The sequence below is a fragment of the Brienomyrus brachyistius genome, chromosome 4, assembly GCF_023856365.1.
Source record: "Brienomyrus brachyistius isolate T26 chromosome 4, BBRACH_0.4, whole genome shotgun sequence".
NCBI lineage: Eukaryota > Metazoa > Chordata > Actinopteri > Osteoglossiformes > Mormyridae > Brienomyrus > Brienomyrus brachyistius.
Window position 1 is genome coordinate 7036741 of NC_064536.1, and position 10241 is coordinate 7046981.

A 10241-nucleotide genomic window follows, 5' to 3' on the forward strand; every position below is an offset into this window, starting at 1 on the left:
GCTACAGCAGCCAGAGGTCCAGGAGGATCCTGCAGCTAGCGCCCTGGCTGCACACATGGGGGATATCCTGGGGAGAATTTCTTGTGGAAGAGGTACGCCTGCACCTGCGGCAGCTGAGGAATGGGGTAGCGGAGGCGATGATGCGACGGGTTGGCCTGGACAGTGAAGTACCTCCTGGTCCGCTGCTGGAGCTCCCAGAGTTGCCCCCTACTCCACCACACTAAGCAGGAGGTCCGTCTCTCTCCGCTGCCTGCCCTGCTATGTGCCAGGAGGAGCTGATCCCCATTCTGAGCCTGGCGGTGTTCACCTCGGACATCGCCACCGCTTACCTCGTCTGCCCACAGCCACCGTCGCTACGCCACCAGTGTCAGCAGCACATCCCTTTTCAGGAACTCGCCTGGCTCTTAAAGGAGAGAATGGGCTTTCTCCTGGCACCCCTTCCAAACAAGCCATGCTTCTTCAGTCTTTTTCGAATTGTGCTCTCATGAACTTTAACATTTAACATACTAACTGAGGCCCGTAGAGTCTGAGATGTAGCTTTTGTGTTTTTTGCAATTTGGGGTGAATTTGCTGGGACGTCCGCTCCTGCGAAGACCGGCAACTGTCTTGAATATTTCCACTTGTGAATAATCTTTCTCACTGTAGAACGATGAACTTGAGATTGTTTGGAAATGGCCTTACAACTTTTCCCAGATTCATTGCTTCTCTAAGATCATTGTTGACGCCTTTCCTCCTTAACATGACTTGTATTACCACGCATCTGACTGCTCCAGACCAGCAAACTGAAAAAACCTTTGCTTTTTTAGAGGTGGTCTAAAGAAAATAAGTAAAGGTAATCCTGTGCATTACATGTTGTTATATTACATTATAACCGGAGCCAGTTATGCTTGTTGGCTCTTACGGGCCACAGTAAAAATTACTTGAGATTTCTAAGTTATCAAAAAGATTAGGGGTGACTGTCAATATTCATACTTCACCGTATTTGTGTTCTCGTGTACTGGTTTTACCTCATCTTCCATTGCCAAAGACCAATTCCAAAGCTCAAGAACAGAAGTACAGAGGACAGTAAAAATCTCCAGATGTATTTTTCACATTCTTGGAAGGCAAAAGTACGATCTTTGTGTTCTTCGTATTGAGCTTCACAATCAGCGGCATGTGTGTCACTATTGCAATTCCTCATTTTTTAACCAAATAGAATGACCCTGTAAGCATTGATATTATGGGAACAGTAATGTAGGTCAAATTCCTCTATACCACAATTACCACGCATTTGGCTTACACATTTGAACTTCAAGACATTATTTTCACCAGGGTTTCCCCCTCTCACGCATCTGGTGTGACACATTTTAAGACTCTCACGCAAGAAATCTTTCGGCAAATTTATATTATTCCATTATAAGCCTAAAATTAGCTACATCAAAATAGTTGTAATTTACAAACCCTACAGATGCTATTTACAAGGTAATAAAACTGATACAGTTGACCAAAGTTACCAACCCTGATTTTCAAGTTTACAAACTAAAAAAGCATTTATGAAGAATTATTTTGCTATAACAAGATACAGTATTTCCTTTCAATTTGAGTTTTAACGGCAAGCTTTCAAAATATTACAATAGCTTGTTAAAATACCATCTAAACACCATATATTGCGGTGTAAATGGTATTAAAAATTTGATACTGGCAAAATTAATTATTTTACTTGTATGTGACCCAAGCCACCGTCTTTAATTTGAAAATGAAAAAAATTCATTCGAAAAAGTTTGTTGCTAAGACCATAAGCCATTTGTTAAGCCGAAACTACCTGATGCCCAAAGGCCAGTCTTTATGTACATACCTGTAATCAAATGTGATAACCATGGTTTTTAGCTGGCAATGCACTCCAAGAAATGTATTACACACAGCAACGGAGGCAAAAAAACGTAAAATATATACTGAGCATCGAAAAAAGATTAGTAAAACTTTCTACAGAGCATATCAAGCAAAAAAAATATAGAAGAATTGTAACCGTTTAGTAATTGACAGCAAAGGGGACAGAAAGTGGTAGAACAGGCATCAATGCTGCATGCTTGCCAGCGTTGGTCAGCTGGCTGTCGTGAGATTTCAAGACAAGTCTGCACCCGCGTTAACATGCATGTAACAGTTTTACTACCTTGTAAATAGTCTGTAGAGTTTGCAACCTATCCCAGTGCTTTTGATGTAGCTAATTTTAGGTTTTTAATGGAATAATGTAGATTTACTGTAAGATTTCTTGCGTGCACGTGAGAGTCTGAAAGTGAGTCACGGCAGACGCCTCTGTCCTCAGTATTTGGTATGACCTCCACGCACAGCTATGCAAGCAGTGCATCTTGATTTCATACTTTGTGTAAGGTTACCTATGACAGCCTGGGGCATCCCGTCCTCTCCCTCTAGTGCCTGTATCAACATCTGTCTGCTGGGTATTGACATGGTACCGTGGAGGATGTGGGTCGGCCTAGAACATCCCCAACATCCCAAGAGGATTCAGGTCCGGTGAGTATGGTACCCAAGTCACTGTTTGGACGTTCTGTTGCTGCAGACACTCTTGTGTGAGCCGAGCTGCACGAGGATGAGCGTTATGGTGCTGAAATAGTCGTCCTAGTGTTTCCGCAGGAAGGAGACAACATGTCCTTATAAATGATTTGTACCTATTTGTTTGTGCTTTACAATAATAATTGTAGACTATAATCACACATTCATTTGCTAGTGTGGTTCACCTGGTGAACACTACATGTGCGGTTAAAGAAAATTAATCGACACCCTTCAGATGCGAGAATTCGACGGTGATGTAGCGTAAAAGGAAACAAAATATGAAAAATAGCTCCAGTCATCAGCCCTGGTATTCATACCCAGCTGGGCCACATTCCACCTCACCTGCATAGGAATCACGTCTGTTGCAATTTCCTTGATTAACCTAAGATGATATGAGGGACGTCCCTGAAGAAGGATTTATGTGAGGTACACGATATGGACGAAAGTATTGGGACACCTGGTCATTACTCCTGTGGGAACTTTTATGACACCCCATTCTAAATCCATAGGCATCAACATGGAGTTGGTCCCCCCCCCCCCCCCCTTTGCAGCTGTAACAGTTGCTACACTTTTGGGAAGGTTTTTCGCAAGAATCTTTGCCCATGCATTCAAAAAAGCATTTGTGAAGTCAGGCCCTGATGTTAGACGTGAAGGTCTGGCTTGCAATCTCCATTCTGGTTCATCCTAAAGGTGTTCAATGGGATTGAGGTCAGGGCTGTGTGAGAGTCAGTCAAGTTCTTCCAGACCAATCTCACCCAATCATGTCTTTATGGACCTTGCTTTGTGCACTGGGGCACAGTCATGCTGGAACAGAAAAGGGCCTTCCTCAAACTGTGCCCACAAAGGTGGATACAGAATTGTCCAATATGTCTCAGTATGCTGAGGCATTAAGCTTTCCCTTCGCTGGACCAAAGGGGCCTAGCCCCTGAAAAACCACCCCATACCATTATCCCTCCTCCGCCAAATATTACACTTGGCACAATGCAGTCAGGCAGGTTCCCCTGGCATCTGGCAAACCCAGACTGCCAGACAGAGAAGCGTAATTCAACACACCGCAGAACCTGTTTCCACTCCTGGAGAGTCCAGTGGCGGTGTGCTTTATAGCACTCCATCCTACGTTTGGCATTGCATGTGGCGTTGTGAGGCTTGCATGCAGCTGCTCGGCCATGGAAGCCCATCCCATGAAGCTCCCGACACAGTTTGTATGCTGGGGTTAATGCCAGAGGAAGTTTGGAACTCTGCAGTTATCGAATAATCAGAGTGTTGGTGACTTTTCCGCACTGTGCACTCGGTGACCCCACTCTGTAACTTTGTGTGGTCTCCCACTTTGTGGCCGAGTTTCTGTTGTTCCTAAACACTTCCATTTTGCACAAAGACCACTTACACTTGACTGTGGAACATCTAACAGGGAAGAAATTTTGCAAACTGACTTATTGCTTATCGCAATTCCTATGACAAACGTTAGTAAACCTGACTGCATGACTAGGTGGCTGATTTTATACACCTGTGGCAATGGGTCTGAATAAAAGACCTGAATCCAGCGATAAAAAGGCGCATTCTGATATTTTTAACATGCAGTGTATATAGTCTGCTTCCTTCCTGTTGTGGTTCCGATGATCTGAACTTGGTTTCTGTCTTGCTTCAGATGGGTTTGCTTCCTGGCCCTGATAGCTGCATTGTGCTGTGCTCTTGTCACTATCAGAATAATTAAACATGGAACTCTTACCTTGCATGCAGGGATATGTCAAAACAGACCTCGTGTCATGCATGAAATGCAAACTGCAGAAGATGCAGACCTTACATGGGGGTGGGTGGGGAAGGATGTGTGTGTTCAAGTTTGCTAAATACAAAAATCTTCAGCTTCGCTTGTATTGATTTCTGGACCTCATTTGCATGATACAATCTGCTGTGAAACCGCACTGAGAGAACCGGAATAATTCAGTCTGATATTTTCTTACTTTTCAGCAGAAGCAATGCTGGCTGAAAATGTGGTTCCTTCTTCCCATTATAAGAATACCGGAGTGAACTTCCATGTTGCTTAGCACAGCTTTTCCTACCAATGAACCCAGTTCCATTAGAAAAGCCGCATTCTCTGTCCAGTCTGTGGTGCGATGGTTCCGCTTCGGTTTAAAGAGAGTCATAGATGACAGGAACTCGAACGGATCGTCTCCTCATCCAGAGCATCCTGCTGTAACATCGCGCTGTTAAAGTTAATGCTGAACTGCAGGCAATCTGGCTCAGTGGTTTTGATAACACTGCACGGATTTTGGCAGTGGCTGATAGTAGCAGGGAAATGAGGCAAATGCGAAGAGCAGCCCGGGATATTGTGAATGGTTAAAAGGTACCGTCACGCCCCGATCGTGGTCCCCTCATTTACCTCGTGTGGAACCCCCCGTGTTCCCAAATGTTGTGAGTCATGTTGATTTCTGTGCCGTGTATTTAAGTACATGTTAGTGTATGTTCCTGAGTCCGATCATTGATGCCGCTTCGTGCATCTAATCAGAATAAATGGCATGTTCACCCGATTCCCCCTGCCCCCCTGCCTGCTCCCGGACAAGACAGGTACGGATTTTACATCACATCTCATTCATTTTTCACTCAGTCATTGATACTGGGTACAGACTGAAGCTTGATTTTAATAGATAGTACACTGGTCTGCCATATATACATACATAGTAACCAAACATGGAAATGTATCATTCTTTACAATTGATTTAACAGATGATTAACTTGTTACTGAACACAATCTCTGTGCAATTCCTGGAGGAATTTTTTCATATCATCATTTCCCACGGACAGATGTGCAATTCAATGAAAGCGAAAGTTGAGTTAAAGTTTAAAATATATATATATATATTTGGCACTTCATTTTCATATTTACATTTGCATGTTCACCGAGCCATAACTCTAAGTTTGAGATCAGAGGCACCTTGAACCTTCTGAGTCCACCCCCCACCCCAACACACACACACACACACACACACACACACACACACACACACACACACACACACACACACAAACACAAATTTTACACAGTGACAGGAAACCAAAATCAACCATATACCGCTACATATTACCGATAATATACAAAGTCATCCAAAACAGTCTTTTTATAAGGCCTTAATAGAATATATTAACCAAAACAAGCAAGATTTTAAACAAAATAATGCTTTTTGGGCAAATGCTGATGCAGGAAAAAAAATATAGCTATTGATCTGTTACTGATTGCATGTATGAAAGTATGCAAAATGACAAAACAAACTCAAATTTTATCAAAGCTGACATTATTCATAACAGTGAGGAGGAGGCAAACATAAAACGGGTAACGACATGTCTCGGATAAAACGGGTAACGACATCTCTCAGATGAATAGATCAGGATGCAGCGCGAAGCAGAGACAGTCACCATGCTGTGCCTTAACCCATCCTGAAACCGAACTGCAGAGGCCGTCTTTCAGAAACCAGCGTTTGTCTGGGGTATTCTATCATTTTAAATCACATTCTGTTTTTTATTGATTTATCCTGGATTAGGTTATGGGAGGGGGGCACAAGGAAATGGTATAGCGTGGACGTGATTCTAATCCATCGCAGGACACATACACGCACGCACTAGGGGCAATTTCGGGTTGGAGGGCGAGATTTATACGAAAGGAAACCCGCAAACTCCACGCACACATGCAGGTCATTGTAAAATTTGGTTTATAATACATACGGGTGTTGCAGACGAAATGTATAACAGGAATTTATTATCCCATGAGCAATATAGGAAATCTACATTATTGTGAACGAATTTACATTTTTCCACATCGGCTTTCGCTCATGGACTAATAAATGTACTCTAGTAGTGTTTCTCAATCCTGCTCCTGGAGCAGCACCTGCTCAAGCCCACCCTGCTTACAACCTACCACTTCCATTATTAGGCAGATGGTACTTCAGGAGCAGGACTGAGAAGCACTGCTCTAGTACAGAGACAGTTCCTCGCCGTTGGAGAGTATAGCCCTGCTGCTGCGATGCTGAATGTCTAGCACAGTGGTCTGGCAGAACCAAAGCTTCTTCAGTAGCTTCTTCAGGTGGCTCCTGAACTTCACTCCCACAAAGACGTAAAAGACGGGGTTTAAGCAGCAGTGCGAGAAGGCGATGAGGCGGCAAATGTAAAAGGCAAAATCAATGCCTTTACTAACCGAGCACTCCGCGAAGGGCCAAACGGTCCCCATTTCCGTTAGCGATTTCAAAAAAATTAGAACATTGTAGGGGGCCCACCCCAGGAAAAACAGAACTGCAATCGTAAAAATGAGTTTCACTGTTCTGTACCTCGTATGTGATCTTGACCGGAGTAACGTCCCGAGTATCTTAACGTAACAGAAGGTAAACACGCTCAGTGCCAGTAGGAAGAGAATATTTTGTTGGTATATTCCACCTATTTTCCATTTTGTATCAGCATAATCACAATAGCTTTTGCCATCTAACTTATTTACTCTGTGCATCACAAGAGCTGGTACCGCAGCTAAGCAACTCACAATCCAGACGATGGAAGATGTGACAGAACCGTAACACAGCCGCTTTGAGCCCAGGTCCGACAGTGGGTGGACCACGGCGAGGTAACGATGAATGGTCATTATGGTCAGGAACATGATGCTGCTGTAGAACCCAGTATAGAAAAGAAAGATTACAGCCTGGCAGGCTACCTCTCCAAATGTCCAGCCGTGGATGTGGTACGAAGCCCAGAAGGGCAGTCCGAAAGTGAACAGTAAGTCGGACAGAGCCAGGTTTAGGATGAAGATGTTGGTAAGCGATCTGAGGTTTTCATACTTCATCAGAATGACCAAAACAAGGCTGTTGCCAAAAAGGCTCAGTAATGTAACGATCCACAAAAAAACCGGTGTTACGACTGCTCCAAACTTGATAATGGCTGACTTGTTGCACAGTTGATCATCTTCATAATCAGTATAATTATAGTCAGTAAAGGTAGGGATTCCAGTATATGATCCAGCATCCATCCCTGTAAACTGATTGACAACCACTGACAATGACTATCGTATTGGGAAAATGTAAACTTTTCAGTAATATTGCTCTTATATAAATATGAAATATTCTTATGAAAAGAATAAATACATAAATTTAAACAGTAGTAATCGATTAGTAATTATCAGAGAAAAATCTGTGCTGTTCATTCGCATAATTAGAAATGAAAATTGTCTCATACCTTTTGCCAAGCTGAATGGGACAGAATTGTTTTTTGCTTGCCAGACGTGCATGTATTATTCTACAGCAATATTACAGAGGAAATGTGTGATTAATAGGAACCAGGTATTGAAAAAGGAACAAAGCCACTAAATAACAATTGATCACATTGTTGTGCCTGTGAAACTGTAAGCGGGTGGGGGCTGGATGGGCGGGTAGGCAGGAGGCTGGGGAACATAAGAACTAATAGCTCAGAGTTGTTAAAATCTCATCTAGCTCTGTTTAAAGGAACCAAGGGTTTTATCCTGCAATACTTGAACAGGAAGACTATTCCATACTTTAACTACACTCTGTGTAGAGAAGTGTTTTCTCAAATTCACTTTAAAATGTCCTCCCGTTAATTTCCACCCATGGCCACGAGTTCTAGTATTTAAACTAATATTGAGGTACGGTAATGAGCCCATTTATTCCGTTCTGTGTTGTTACTTTTATGTCCACTTGTGTTTCTTCTCATGCTGAAATTATTACTTTCTCTCGTCCCTGCTGTTTTGTTAACCCTGAATTCATTTACGTTTATGTAGAAGACAAAGTGTGGATAGTATGGGTTCCGAGGGCAGGTGGACTCGCTGTCCGGCATTCCCGGACCGGCCAGGGATAAGGGACTCGCTCGGTAGCCCTACAGCACCATGACTATGGCGTCAGCCATAGGATTGGAACCCACACCCTCCAAACTGCCCCATTGTTCATTTGGTAACACGTTATTTGACAGAGCACAAATACTTAGTAATAACTACTTGCTGCTGTAAAATGCAAATTTCCCACCCGTGGGACTAATAAAGGCAATCTTATCTTATCTTATCTTAAGAACAAATATAGTCACTACTAGAGATAAAAGATGTGTTATGCTTCAGAAATGATGAATAAACATGAAATCAGTATTTCACTTGTGTTATTCATTATTGTTCCTTCAGTAGTTCAGAGGTTTACAGAATTAACAGATATAGTAACAGATATAGTAGCTGCTTGAGATAAAACATGGGTCACGATTCATTAATGATTAACTAACATGAGATCAGCATATAACTAAGACTTCATTTGTGGTTAATTAATACATAAGTAATGGAATAATATTATATTATGTCCACCCCATCAAGTAGAGTGTTACTGTTAATTCTCCCCATTCCCTTTGTCATATGGCTCTGTTCACCCTCCTTCCTAAAGCAAGTCTTACAAATAAGTACATATAACAAATGAATACATTAATAATCTATCTGTGCAACAAGATATATGTGCATGCGTGCATATGAGCAGGGAAGTAGATCAGTTGCATTTATAGATCCCAAATGTGTCTCCCATAATGAGGTTGCAATTCTTTGGGTTGTATATCGCATGGCTGAAATGCGACACAGACACAACTAAGGATGCAGTTTCTTGTTTGGAGGTGAACCTGTGAAGACAAACTTGATAGTTCTGCATCCTTTTAAAGAAAGTTGCATATATAAACTGTTAGCCACTAAGTAACTTTATTCATAATATTTTAATTAGCCTTATTTTATATTAGAAATCGCAATTTTTCTACAAACCTCAGTTACAGTATTTAAAAAATATATTTGAGTATATTGTCATGTAGGGGCGGCATGGTGGTGCAGTGGTTAGCACTGTTGCCTCACACCTCTGGGACCCGAGTTCGAGTCTCTGCCTGGGTCACATGTGTGCGGAGTTTGCATGTTTTCCCCATGTCGTCATGGAGTTTCCTCCGGGTACTCCGGTTTCTCCCCACAGTCTGAAGACATGCCAAAGACTAAATTGCCTGTAGGAATGCATATGAGAGTGAATGGTGTGTGCCCTGCGATGGGCTGGCCCCCCATCCTGGGTTGTTCCCTGCCTCGTGCCCATTGCATCCGAGATAGGCTCCGGACCCCCCGCGACCCAGTAGGATAAGCGGTTTGGAAAATGGATGGATGGATAATTTTGTCTATACAGCGCTTACTAAATAAACAGGCCCCTATTACCTATTCTTCACAATGTGGTCTGACCTATACCACAAAAAACAACAAAAAATTCTATAAGTGAAAGCAGAAGTGAGGTATGAATCTAAGTTTCGAACTACCAGAATTCTGCATGAAAATGTATTCTCGGTAGTACTTGCATGGAGAAAATTACGGCACTCAATTAGATAATTTAATTAGATAACTAAGTCTATTTCATTTTTTTCTTTTAAGTACTTTAACGTTAAAAAGAGAAACAGATAAATAACCATTCAATTCAATCTTTATTCACTGCAAATGTCGTTTTTGAATTTAAATCACACGCATGAATGCCACGCCATATGATTTTCATAGGTTGAATTCCTTTCAGGCGTAACTAATTATCGCTCTTGGCTGACTGTATATATACCACCGCGACTACAAAACGCGGTCAATTCTGCCAAATTCAGCGCCAACAAACAAAACTAAATTAAATTTTAGTTAAATTTCAGACGTTAAAATTCACTTGGGCCGACACTATTAC

The 10241-nt window shown here is 42.2% G+C and overlaps 1 protein-coding gene across 1 annotated transcript; it reads right to left on the reverse strand.

The window, feature by feature from the left end:
* Positions 1-5163: 5163 nt before the first annotated feature.
* On the reverse strand, positions 5164-7890 carry xcr1a.1 (chemokine (C motif) receptor 1a, duplicate 1). The gene is made up of 2 exons (XM_049012411.1): positions 7753-7890; positions 5164-7555 (listed from the first exon to the last, which is right to left on the reverse strand). Exon 2 carries the CDS (start codon positions 7544-7546, stop codon positions 6509-6511), a length of 1038 nt encoding a protein of 345 aa, XP_048868368.1. The 5' UTR covers positions 7547-7555; positions 7753-7890; the 3' UTR covers positions 5164-6508.
* Positions 7891-10241: the final 2351 nt, after the last annotated feature.